This window comes from Cydia splendana, chromosome 22 (assembly GCF_910591565.1).
Source record: "Cydia splendana chromosome 22, ilCydSple1.2, whole genome shotgun sequence".
NCBI classification, from domain to species: domain Eukaryota; kingdom Metazoa; phylum Arthropoda; class Insecta; order Lepidoptera; family Tortricidae; genus Cydia; species Cydia splendana.
The window spans coordinates 5,917,186-5,931,361 of record NC_085981.1 but is presented as its reverse complement, the minus strand read 5'-3'; the positions used below and the strand labels follow the sequence as shown (position 1 = coordinate 5,931,361).

The 14,176-nt window shown below is 36.4% G+C and overlaps 2 protein-coding genes and 1 long non-coding RNA gene across 5 annotated transcripts in view; 1 reads left to right on the top strand and 2 right to left on the bottom strand.

Annotated features, from left to right (window-relative positions):
- Positions 1-8,028, bottom strand: part of LOC134801481 (uncharacterized) — a 183,099-nt gene extending 175,071 nt beyond the window's left edge. The window contains exons 1-3 of one of the 3 annotated variants that reach the window (XR_010145672.1): positions 7,691-8,028; positions 6,234-7,389; positions 2,883-4,434 (exon numbers count right to left, since the gene is read on the bottom strand). Coding sequence is in view for 2 of the 3 variants with exons in the window: in XM_063774090.1 (XP_063630160.1) it covers positions 6,236-7,389; positions 7,691-7,781 (1,245 nt within the window). In the remaining variant the exon portion in view is untranslated. Of the gene's footprint in view, positions 1-2,844; positions 4,435-5,592; positions 7,390-7,690 lie in introns of those variants that run through there. The other 2 variants (XM_063774090.1, XM_063774088.1) reach the window with 2 other exon arrangements.
- The window catches only part of LOC134801510 (latrophilin Cirl), a 457,954-nt gene that overhangs the window by 20,609 nt on the left and 423,169 nt on the right, over positions 1-14,176 (top strand). The window lies entirely within an intron of this gene.
- The window catches only part of LOC134801530 (uncharacterized), a 458,287-nt gene that overhangs the window by 86,854 nt on the left and 357,257 nt on the right, over positions 1-14,176 (bottom strand). The window lies entirely within an intron of this gene.

Genomic DNA, 14,176 nt, shown 5'->3' with positions numbered 1-14,176 from the left:
ATTGAAAATATTGTAGACGCCTATACTCTGTATCTTTAGGTACAAATATTATACTTGCTCATTTTCGAAGGTAAAATCCCGCTTATCATCCATCCCCATCCACCCGTTTTTAATTATCAAGGTATATAATTAAGTGTAGGTTGAAGACTATGTTTATATCCTTTATATTATGTACAAAAAATACTCCATTTCTAAGCTCAATCACCTAAAAAAATTACAAAGTCGATCAGTTTGTTTAACAAACATTCAAATTGTAAAACAATTCAAATACCTCCACAAATACTTAACACCCACAATGCTCTCAGTCCTAGTCTGTGTATATAGCTAATTTATTTAAAACTATGCAACCGTCTAGTCTGGCACAAAAGAGACCCAAGTTGAAGGATTAGGGGTGCCAGCCGAGGCTTTGACTCTCACGGCGACGGATATTAAATACATAGGGCTGGCACATGGAACTTTGTAAATGAAGAAGGATTTTTTTTATGTCAAACACACAAAACATTTTTAATACAAGCTTTTATCACTGACTGTATTTTGCTTTCAACAGGCACCTAATACATATTGAGACTCTGACAAACCCAAATACAATTAGGTTGCGTTGTGTCATCACAGAGTTCCTATGGGCCACCTCCTGTGTCCATCATCAGATCAACTCGATGCTACCAATATTGCATTGTCACCCAATTTACATATAGTATGATGTATGCGAAGGTGTCCATCCTCAGATCAGCTCGGTGGTATAGCCTGTCCGTTTTCTAAGATCAAGTTCGCCATACTTTTACTATGCCGTACTTGATAGAAAAACGGACAGATTATACCAATAATATTGCATTGTCATTGTCACGCAACTTTATGTGTACCTATGTGAAGTTTCATCTCAACGAAATAATGAGAAGTGGGACTATTTAGCTTGCAAGATTTGACTCAAACATACATACAAACATTGCGACGACCATACATATTGAAAGTTAAGTAAAAGCATTTAAAAGCTGAAGTAAAAACTGTTCAAATGTAAATGTGGTAAGCATAGTGAGTAAACATTTGATAATTAAAAGAGAAACTTGTGTACTTAATTACAGAGCAATTTATTCATTTATTCAAATATAAGCTGCAACTGTTTGGTTTGGTAATTAAGCTACTGATAATTACGTAACGAATATTTCTGATCAGCTATACGTTTCTAAAACAGGTTACGTAAAATATAAATCAAAATCCATCGTCTCTTCAAACAACCCCGAAATTTAATCCAGGCTTTAAACAAAGTCCCCGTGAAATTAATACAAACAAAAACAAAATTTTCAATTTGGAAAGAATTAAGCGTTCAGCCCTTTTGTGTGTCCTGGCGGGGTCTCAGTGCAAATCCCACTTTGATCGACTTCTCAAGAACCGTTCAAGTGACTCCTAGATTCTGCCCGGCTTTAGAACGCTCCCTACATTACCATGTAATAGTTTTGTTTGTTTTGCAAAACAAAGAGACAATGCGAAGATTGTTAAAGTAAATGATAAAGTTAAGTAAATTATTGAAAAAGAGATAGTCAACGTGCTTTCTAGTATTGTACATGAAATTATACAAGAAATAAACTACGAGTTTTGATTTGTTTGCTTTGCAAAACAAATTTGATACAATGCGAAGATTCATCTTGAAGTAAATGGTGTTATCGAAGTAAAGGAAGTTAAGGCAATTGTTGAATAAGAGACAAAAAACGTGCTTTCTAGTATTGTACATGAAATAGGCTATGCACAAGAAATAAATTAAGAGGATAGAATCTCTCTGCTTTCCCGGTTGACTGGTAGAGAATGCCTCATGGCATTAAGTCCGCCTTTTGTACTGTAAGGTTTTGTGCAATAAAAGTTAAATAAATAAATAGAACACCATGTAACTAATAGTTTTGTTTGTTTTGCAAAACAAAGAGAAAATGCGAAGATTGTTAAAGTAAATGATAAAGTTAAGGATTTTTTTGAAAAAGAGACAGTAAACGTGCTTTCTAGTACATGAAATAGGTATAGTATACAAGAAAGAAACTACGATGATTGTAGACGGGAAAAAAACATTGGTACTAATGGAGAATGGAGATACACGCGCGGTTGTTATGAAGTTCTAAAATCATCATATCTGGACACGATCATAATTTTTCAGATCAAAAAACAATACAAATCGTAATGTACACTATATTAAAGTTACGAAATCGTTAATGAAACAGTTAAAGTGCTTTCTAATATTGCACACGAAACAAATAAAGAAATCGTTAATTAAAAAGGCGCTCAAGAAATTAATGAAGAGCTAAAATAATTGACGGACGCGATTATAATTTCTCGGCTCAAATGCCAAAAACCACTTATCCGAACACCGTACAAAAAACGTTACGTTACTCATTACATGTCCATTAAGAAAACCCGGGGTTGCCCAACAGAGCTACATTTAAAGACGGCAACCTTTAACCCGTGCTCGCTTTGTGGGCGTCACTCGCGGTGTTCGTAACACTTCGAGCTATGCGGACTGTCAAATTAATGATCCGAAGTGAGGTCGACGTTAGAGGTATATGTCTGCGTTCTTTGCCTTATTACCAAGATGTAAGGTACAAAATTGTACATCTTTTTGATCGTTATTTGGTAGTTGACGTGCGGTATGGCTACGTTCTTTGCCTTTTTACAATGGGGTAAGGCGCATAATTGTGTAGATGTTTTTGATTGGACTTGGTTGCGACCTCATTTTGTAACTGTTAACCTCATCTTTTTGTCAGTATAAACGGTTATTAAACTCTGCAGATTTTTTATCACTGAAGTAGTAATCATTTTTAATATTATCTCGATTTTATAGGATACTAGTAGCTTAATCCTAATATAATTTATGGTTAAAAGAACTTACCTAAGTGAATTTCAACCAAAATTTTACGAAATATTGCATCCGAGAGATTTAATTACCATGTAGTCCGTTTTTCGACATACTGCATCGTCACACAGTTTTAGAAATTAAAAAAGAAGACATTATGACCATTCGATTACTCATTCATTCACCGACCGGTCAGTCGCAACCAATCTTGTTCATTTGTTTTAGAGCTATAATTATTAACCCAGACTTTTATTCTGCATCATGGGGTTCTTTATTCTTTGGGGTTGGCGGGATATTAAATCTCTCGGATGCAATATTTCGTAAAATTTTGGTTGAAATTCACTTAGGTAAGTTCTTTTAACCATAAATTTTACTTCAATATTGCATCCTCCAGATTTAATTACCATGTAGATGTTTAGCGCTGGTTGCAGAATGAAAGGCAACATAATAATTAATAATTTTAAGTTTATTATTATTATGCAATTGTAGGTATACAAAGTTAATCAGAAATAATGTATCAATATTATTCAAGATATTAATAATAATCACAGATTATTCAACTAATCAATTATCATAATGAACCTAGTTCAACTATTTAATACCGCTCGAGCAAAAACACAATCTTCCTGTGTATTTATTAGTGGTTGATTGTAAAAGCGGGCAAAACAAAGAGAATTTCCCGACCACCCCGCTGTTCTTTGAATTATATCAGTGGAAATACCAGATCGGCTAGCTGCGGACGTCGAGGCGTGCCGGGTGCTATGAGCGGTGAACGTCTTGGTGTCCACTCCGCTATTACTTAGCGTTTGCTTTATCCAGCGGCTGATAGTTTGGGGACTAGCATTGTGAATAGGTTTTTTGATTGTCAAGATCAATTTGTTCGAGTTTATAGTGGATCTAAAATTACATGTTCTTTCTATGTAACAGGATAATGCTGATGCTGGACAAATAGTGGCTTTTTCCTTAAAAAAGGGTAGAGTCAGTCTTGGATTATGTCTGTTAGGCGCAGATGTTTTAATAATCTCATTAATGACAATAACAATACGGGACTCTTGTATCTGGATATCTGCAACATTTATTAAAGATAACGTCTGCACACGTTGTCCCGTTGACAACGCGAGAAGAGTTACCAATTTCTTTGTCAAATTTTCTATCGTTAGCGACTCATTAGGAAAGAAACCAGACAGGTAATCTAAGACTAAATTAGGGTCCCATATATAATTATATTTAGGAAAGGACGGTTTACTTTTGAAAACGCCTTTTAGGAACCTCGAAACACAATCATTATTACATCGGTCTTTATCCATAATCAAGGATAAGCTGGATCGAAAGGAATTTAATGTGCCATAGCTGGCGTTTGCATGGTACTTTTCTGTAAGAAATTTTAAGATGTCAGCAACAGAACCATTATACAAATCAATATTATTCACCTGACAAAACTCGAACCATTGTTTTAACCCTACATTATATTGAGTAAGAGTATTCTTTGATAAAGATTGTAACATTATTTCAATACAATCATCCGGTATGCCGCGTTTTACGTAGGCTTGTCGTATAACACTGCGCACGCCAGGGTAAGGCTGCGCCAAAGGGGGTGACACTCTCTGTAAGGTGACAGTAAAAGATTTTTATTAGGTGTCAGATAGATAATTTCTGATTTGACTAGGGACAGGAACAACGGAAACCATGGTTGTCCCGGCCAATGAGGGACAACCAGGATACCCCTTGCTCCATCTTCGACTATTTTTCGAAGACATTTTAGAACAAGCGCAAATGGAGGGAAGGCGTAAAAAAAGTAATTGCGCCATGAAAAGGTAAACGCATCAATTTCGTAAGCACCGGGATCCCGTTTCCAAGAAACATATCTTCGACATTTGTTATTTAGACGAGATGCAAATAGACCTATGTCAGGTTCTCCCAAGTGATTACGAATGATTTGAAAACTTTTATAATTAAGTTCCCATTCTGTGTCAATATTGGTATGTCTAGAGGCTTGGTCGGCATCGGTATTGTCACGTGACTTAATGTAAGACGCAAAAATAAATATACGTCTCTGTTCGCACCACTCCCATATCGTTCTTGTGATTTTGTTTAGATGGGGGTACTGTATACCCCCCATTCTATTAATATAGGATATAGCAGTGGTGTTATCGATTCTGAGTAACACATTTAAATCACGACTATATTTACAAAATGATTGTAAGCCTAAGAAGGCTGCCAAAAGCTCGAGATAATTAATATGATTTTGAGCTTCGACAGCCGACCAATGCCCCCTAGTAATTTCGCCGTTACAAGCTGCTCCCCAGCCGGTGAGAGATGAGTCAGTAAAGATTTCAAAATGATAAGTATCTTTTTGCATCTTATTTTGAGATTTAGACGCAATATTAGACCACCATTTAAAATCATCCAGTAAACACGATTTGAGAATCATTTGTGAATCGTAATTCTCGTGAGATTTTTGAAGGGCTAAAAATTTCTCGCGTTCAAAAAGCTTAGTATGCGCCCAACCATACGCCACTGCAGGACAAGCGGCCGTGAGTGTACCTACGAACTTTGCAAAGTCACGTATACTTGTATAAGTTTTAGCTTGCATATTTTTTGCCATTTCTGAGACTTTTAATATTTTATCATCAGGCAATTGTAATTGCATGGCTTGTGAATTTATTATTAAACCTAAAAATTTACACTTTTGAGCAGGAGTAAAAATACTTTTTTCGAAATTGATAACAAAACCAAGTTTCTCCAAATGTTCTATTAAAACATGTACCGTGTCTTTGCAAGCTTCTCGAGTATTTCCTATACACAAGATATCGTCAAGGTAAGCTACTAATATATGTCCCCGACTTCTCAGTAAGGATAGAAGCGGTTTCAATAGCTTAGTGAAGACAAGGGGCGCTGAAGTCAACCCATTTGGCAAACAATTGAATTCATATAGGTGCTCATATCTAAACCTTAAAATTTTTCTATACGATGGATGTATTGGGACCAGAAAGTAGGCGTCCTTTAGGTCAACTGTAGCCATGTAGGCGCCTTTTGATACTAACTTAATAGCTGTGCGAATATCTTCCATTTTGAAATGGTGAGAATAAACAGACTTGTTTAATGTTTTCAAATTCAAGATAAACCTAAAATCACCGTTAGGTTTTGGAGTCAAAAATATAGGCGAAATGAATTGACCAGGGGTATTTTCATTACATTTCGTAATGGCTCCTAATTCAATTAATTTAGCTATTGCTGAATCCATTTCCCTTTTTGAAAAGGGAGGGTTATTGGGTTCGGTCCTTTGTGAAATCGGCAAGGCAATTGGAATTTTATATCCTTGTACAATAGATAATACCGACGGATCGTCGGTGACTAATAACCAATTATTATAATAATATTGTATGCGACCGGCATGTGGTACCTCTAACGCCGGCTCCGCTCGTTCGCCCTGTTGTTCGAGTAGTGACGCCCGCGACGCTGGCTCGAAGTCGTCCTCCTCGCCGACGTCGAGGACTGAGGCTCGTAGTATCTGCCCGTCGTCAGTGCTGGCGTTGCTTTCGGCTTGTATTGACGAGGAGGAGCTCTCGCGTTTCCCGGCTGCGCTGCTTGCTTACGATGCTGGAACGCCGGGTTGAATGTGAAGGATTTTTTAATCTGTTGACCCGACTTTTCTATATCTTTGGAGTTTTTGATTTTATCACCCAGTTTTTCACCAAAGAGATATTCGTCTCTTTTAACCCCTTTTATTGTGTTCCAGAACTTCTTATCTAACAACGGAACTAGGAGTTTGTTCCTGTTGATTGATTCTTCATAATGAAGGTCTAGCAGGACTTGGGTAACTTCCGAAATTTTCTTGATGATATCAAGTTTATCCAACTCTGATTTTATAAGATCATTTGCTAAATTTGCAAGTCCAGCGATGCCCCGGCCCAGTTGATTTTGAGCTTTTTCTAAACGCATGTCACGATTTTTTGCTGATTCATTAATGACTGCTGCCACCTCCGGATTTAACTTAGGCGCTCGAGCTAGTAAAAAATTACTAGGCATCAGTATTTTATCCACGAGAGACTGCTTCACTTCCTTGGCCAGCCCGTCCGTTAATATTTTCCCCCAGCGTTCAGAGAGCTCATCAGGAATGCACTCACCGAGTGGTTCATCTAGCTTTTTTGCCTCTCCCAGTATACATAAGATCTCTTGCGGGAGTACGGTTGTAGATATATCTATTTCTGTGGGTAGTACAGACTGAGCGGGGTTAGTTTGGACCGAGGCGGCATGTTCCGGCGGTACGGTAGGTATTAGCGGCAAAGATGGCGCTGTCGCTGGAGCTGGCGCTGGCGCCACTGCGATCTGAGGCAAGGGGCTCGCTATGCGGCTGTTCATCACTGGCTGCACTTGAGATGCCAAGCCGCGAGTACTATCATGAATCTCATCTTCCATAAAAGCTTCTTCACGAAGCATCTCGTCTTCGCCATACTCGCTATTTCTGCCTTCAACATCTTCGACATCTGGTGATTGTCTATCATAGTAAGAGCTTTGTGATGAACCTGACATCGAGGAGTCAGATCTTCGATCCAAATCTAAAATAATAATAATACATTGTTACTTTCAGGACGATATCACAGTATCATCACTTTAAGAAAGTAGGTACATACAATAATTGGCCCAGGGCAATATCTCGTATTACCACATTAAGGAGCACAAAAGTTATTGTTTCAGGGCAATATCTCGTATTACCACGTCAAGAAACAAATAATTATCTGTCAGGATAACATCTCGTGTTACCACTTCAAGACATTACTTAATTTACGAAGCGTATTCACAGGAAAAGTAACAAAAACAACAAATCAATAAAATTGTTAAAATAACGGGTAGTTTTACCTTTGCGCCTATTGTATCGCAATTTATCCTCCAAACGTCGAATTTTGCGACGAATATCCTTGTCATTATGTTTGTGTTTACGTTTTCCCATGTTTCGTACAGTTTTTAATGTGTAATTATAATTCACGATCAACTATAACAGGATACGATGTTGACGATGCTGCACACGAAAAACGAATGAACAAGATTGGTTGCGACTGACCGGTCGGTGAATGAATGAGTAATCGAATGGTCATAATGTCTTCTTTTTTAATTTCTAAAACTGTGTGACGATGCAGTATGTCGAAAAACGGACTACATGGTAATTAAATCTGGAGGATGCAATATTGAAGTAAAATAATATTTTGTAGCTTCTTTTTATTTTTGAGCTTCAGCTTGGATAAAAATGCGTTTCCTAGTTACATGTATATAATCCGACCGGACCGGTACAGTCGACGTCAAAGATATGTTTACACTTTTTGCCTTATTACAAGGGAGTAAGGTACAAAAGTGTAAACATATTTTTGACGTCGACTGTACAAGTTCGATCGGTTGATCCATGTAATTCTACCTACTGTAACTTAGTGTCATCTATTTACTTTTGTCGTCATGTTGTATCTCTTTTTTTTGTATTAGTTGTGTAAACTGTGTGTAAATAATTTTTTCGGCTTATTTTATGTTTCTTTTTTTTGTCTGTTACCTTCCGTGGTTATTTCTTACTTGATGGTCTCATCGGAAGATCAGCGCTGGAAGTCGCCAGCAACATGCTGAGATGGGGCCATTTCGTGACACTTTATTTTTCACTATGTTTTTTCTATGTATGTCTATTGTCTGTGTGTTTACAAATAAAAAACTATTCTATTCTATGTCGCGTTTCTCAATCGATACTCGTGAAAAGTAGTACCTACAGTATTTAAATTATAAATTGATGTACAAAAACACAACACTAAAAAAATTTGAACATTCTAAAATAGACTGTTTATGATTTAACCTCTCTCACCGCCCAACATATTTTACACTCGCGTTCTCAAATGACAAACAAATCTTTCGCAATACCAATTGTGTTCTCAAATGTTTCATCAGTTCTAAATTGATTCCCATTGCTCGTCCATTGTAGTACTAGTACTATGGTGCAAGTACTACATTTATGGTGCAATACTATGATAATCTTTTGTATCTTGATCTTTAGAGATTACCACATCGCCATTTGTTAGGGATTTAAGTGAATTTAAATAATTTCGGGGCCATATTGCCAAAAACTTTTGCTTTCGGTAGGTAAAAAGGTTCTTATTTATACATATTACATATAATAACTTCTGTCCGTGACTTCGTATGCCGAAATCGAAATAATTTAGAAAAATACCGCTTCCAAAGCGAATCTTTTCACCCATTTTACCTTTTTAAGGGATGACCTGGAGTTTAAAACCTGTCCTGTGTCCTTTCCTGAGCTTAAACTATCTCCATACCAAAATTCATCTAAATCGGTTCAGCGGTTTAATTGTGAAGAGGTACAGACAGACAGTTACTTTCGCATTTATATTAGTAGGGATATACAGAAAGCTATAAAAGGAATTTCGGGGTAAGCTCTAAGCAAGTTACTTCAAATGAAGCAATTTATCGTACAATGTAACTGGTACAGTTTGTCTCAATAATGGTAATGAATGACTCATTCCACAATAGCGTAGCTTTTGCTTCGTTCAATACGGTCGCACGTGCATATACGTCTAAAGGCAGATACGACCCGTTGATTATTATGGCCAACTTCTCAGTTTAATTCAATAAGGTCGTATAAGCATATGCGTGCACCGGTAGATACGACATTTTTTAATTAATGTGGTCGCGTGGTCGGCGACGCGTGGCTAAGGCATAAAACACATGTCTAACACCTATACCTAAAAACGGCACGGCACGTGTGTACACCTCATTGACCATTCGTCGACCTTGTCTCGTTGCAGTAAGGTTGACAATGGCTAGTAAACTTTGTCATACTGCCGTATTCGAACTTCAAGATATTCACAAGAGACAACACGTACTAGATCCATTCTAGATACGTTATAGTTTAGATATCAACTAATTCTCTTTTGCAGCGCAATTCGGGCAACCAATGTCACTTTTACGTTAGATAGAGTAAGATATCTATTAGATGTGAATTGGATCTCTAAGTCATATCCTGTGGAAATCGTTCATCAGTATCTCCAGAATCGCGCAAATGTCAAATTTGACAGGTTAGATCTTAAACATATCGTTATCGTATCTTGGTGATGTCTTCTTCTTCAGTCGGTCCCTCAATACTGAGGATCGTGACATCATATCCTTCTGTTGAAGACCAGGTTCCTCCATAGGGTTCTGTTCCCCGCCGATGTATGGTGATGTCTAAAAGATGTCTATTTCAAAATCCGAATCGGGCCCATAGTGCGTCTCAGAAGTCTCTGAACAGTTTTGTATTTTATAAAATGTATGCATAGTTTGCCACCACTTCAAAGTAAAAATACAAAGTAAATGGGTACTTGGGTAGGGCAAGGGCAAAGGTAGTTACTAGTTACTAAAATGTCTAGTTTTTTAAGCAGTATGAAGGCATAGCCTTCATATATTGTTTAAGCTGACAGACGTATAAATTGTCTTAATCCGTTGGTTATTAATATATCTTATTTAGTGTTTTCATCTTTTTAGGGTTCCGTACCCAAAGGGTGAAAACGGGACCCTATTACTAAGACTCCGCTGTCCGTCTGCCCGTCCGTCTGTCTGTCACCATGCAGGCTGTAACTCAAGAATTTAGACAGTTGAAATTTTCACAGATGATGTATTTCTGTTGCCGATATAACAACAAATACTAAAAACAAAATAAAATAAATATTTAAGTAAGGCTCCCATACAACATACGTGATTATTTTGCCGTTTTTTGCGTAATGGTACGGAACCCTTCGTGCGCGTGTCCGACTCGCACTTGGCCGGTTTTTACTCCAGTTTTTCATTCGGCATGCATTGTATTTGTTGTGAGTCGTAAAATACGCATCCAGCGGGAGAAATTCCTTTCAAACTCCGCTTGAATGCAGGCATCTCCAACATGTGACCCACTTTATGTATCAAGTTATTTTTCACCGCTTCCTTTTTATATAGTAAATACACTTTCGGTCTCATTAAAGCCTCTTACAACATAATGAGTCCAGCACTACCAAAAACCTTCACACCACCCTTCGGAATAAGGTCGTATCTGCACTTTTTGTAGGTTAACATACGTCTTTTTTCGTAAAAAGGGGCGCATTCAGGACAAAAAGGTACGAGGACCACTTGAAAAAGTGGAAAAACGCGGTACAGTACCGGAAGTGGGGGGCCGGAAGTCGCTAGGCGTCCCGGAAGCGCTAGAGGGCGCTCTTGGCGTCCGAAATTGTATTTAAACGGCTCTGCGGGGCCAATGCTTTGAATTATTAATAATTTTAACGGTTTTTTGGAAATGGTTTGAGTTACATTTTTTATTAGGCTTTTTGACCTACAATTTGAGAGTCAATTTTATTACGAAGAAATAAATACGATTGCTGCTTTGATTGATACCGTTTTGATATAATTGATCCTTTTTTAGTGCGCTTCTCAAGAAATTAATACAATACCTTGATGTTTAGAGTATAAAGGCAAATTATTGGCAAAGTAGTCCTATAATAATATAATAGGTTATGGTACGTACTCTATTGCTTCTTCCAAAATATAAAAATACCTACCTATTTAGCTCTTCCAGGCTTAATACAAAAATAAAATACAAACACAAAGAATCTAGTAAAATAATTAACTTGCTATCCAATTATTTTCCTTATTTACATTTTCCTTTATTCACTTTACAGTTTTCCTTAAACTTCACCAATAGGAAAGATAGCATCCACGTGGATAGACTGAACCCAAAATAAAACAAGAAAAAAAGAAAAACAAAAATAAACCAGTATTAATTACAAAGACACGAGTAGGGCACGAACTGTAAAATTATTGACTCCAACTTCAATTAGCTGTACAAATATTCCTTTTCAAGACACTCTAATTCAATTACAATATATTTTTTCTTGGACAGATTGCTATGCAAATAAAACAGAGCCGACCTAACTCAAAATAAACGGCCTAAAAACAAGAAAAGAACAAAAACACTAAAATCTACCAGCATCTACAAAGGTTATAGAAGCACAAGAAAATTATTGAGGGCGCCACTTCCTACGAAACTGTCACATTTTTGACGCGACATGGCAACAGTTTTGTATGGATTTTTTTAGTTCCATTTTATTAAATTACTACTAATTCATGTCGCACTATACTCATGAACTGTAAAACTATACTCAAACAGAAATAAACAGTTTAATTTTTTTTACTGACGAAGTGGCTTTGCCAGAGTATATTAGCTACAAATAGTTGTAAATAGGTAGTACCTTTAAAGTTCTTGATTCATAGTAACTATATTATATATTTCTTTCGTTACAATCTTCTTCAATAAAAAACCGGGCAAGTGCGAGTCGGACTCGCGCACGAAGGGTTCCGTACCATAATGCAAAAAAAAAAACAAAAAAAAGAAAAAAAAAACGGTCACCCATCCAAATACTGACCACTCCCGACGTTGCTTAACTTTGGTCAAAAATCACGTTTGTTGTATGGGAGCCCCATTTAAATCTTTATTTTATTCTGTTTTTAGTATTTGTTGTTATAGCGGCAACAGAAATACATCATCTGTGAAAATTTCAACTGTCTAGCTATCACGGTTCGTGAGATACAGCCTGGTGACAGACGGACGGACGGACGGACGGACGGACGGACGGACGGACAGCGAAGTCTTAGTAATAGGGTCCCGTTTTACCCTTTGGGTACGGAACCCTAAAAAGAACCGATCATTAATAATATCAACCAAACGTCCTAACTCGAAATAAATGCCCAAACAAACAAAAAAAACACAAAAATCTGCTAGTATTAATTACAAAGGCTAGAACTCACGAGCTGTAAAACTATCTTAGCTTAGCTCCTTGGCTCCAAATAGTTGGAAATAGTTTTCCTTCTCAAGGCTCTTTTTTTCTTTCTCTTTTTACTTTTTCCATAGACTATATATCGACATTCGCGTTAAACATAACGATTTAACCAAAAATAAACTTTCCAACACAAAATAAAAAAATAAAAAGTATTAATTACAAAGGCTAGAACCCACGGACTGTAAAACTATTAGCTCCAAATAGTTGGAAATAGTATCCTTGGCGCGGCGCCAGCGCGTGATAGATCGCGTTGCCTTTGACATGATTGCAAACAAAAATAATAAATAACACGTGTTTTGATGTGTGGAGTTAAATTTTTGTTTGTGGTTGCTTTATGGGATTTCAGATTATGTAATCTTGAACTTTAGTTTTATTGAAATAAAGATTTTATATAATATAAAGTAGCAAATCGCGATCTTTGACATGTTTGCAAACAAAAATAATAAATAACTCGTGTTTTGATGTGTGGAGTTAAATTTTTGGCTGTGGTTGCTTTATGGGATTTCAGATTATGTAATCTTGAACTTTAGTTTTATTGAAATAAAGATTTTATATAATATAAAGTAGCAAATCGAGTTGTCTTTGACATGTTTGCAAACAAAAATAATAAATAACACGTGTTTTGATGTGTGGAGTAAATTTTTTGTTTGTGGTTGCTTTATGGGATTTCAGATTATGTAATATAGAATTTTAGTTTTATTGAGATCAAATGGACCTTTTTAAAATATAACTTGCTTGGAAAGAAAAATAATATATAAGACGTATTTTGATGTAACGATTTAAATGTTGTTTGTGGTTTTATGTATGTGGATTTTTAGGTTATGTTGTAATAGTGATTTAGAAGAAAGGTATTTTCATGAATTTCAGTTTTATTTCGGTAATATAGATTAAAACAAAATAAAGGGGCGCTTAACATTTGTTTATGTCAAAACTAAAAATATTTGATAATTGATAAAACTATTTGAACCGCATAAAACAATATTTGAACCGCAACAATGAAAAGCAAGTTTGGAAAACAATTTATTTTTATTAATTCTGTGACTGAACAGAAAAATGCCCAATTTAGAACAGAAAAATGCCCAGTTTAATACAGCTGATTAAACCAATTCGATCAGGGGCCCAATTTTTGAAATTCGACCGCTCGATTTCGTGTATGTCGTTCAATAATATCTCCACTACTAGGCATTTAAATTCTACTAATAGAATTGAAAACGAGTGGTCAATACCACTACATTCCAAATTTCTATCGCTCGTATTTCAAAAATTAGTATATCGCTATTTTCCACCGATTTCCGAGTGACGAAATCGAGCGATCGAATTTCAAAAATCGCCCCCCTGATCGAAAACGTTTCCATATATTTATTTACTCGTATTTAAAAATGGGTTGAGAAAAATATTAAGTTAACACAAATTTTCATACCACGTCGGTGGCAAACAAGCATAGCAAAAAGGAAGCTTTCAACTTTCAATTCAACTGTAGAATTGAAAACTTCCTTTTTTAGAACGTTGCTAATCG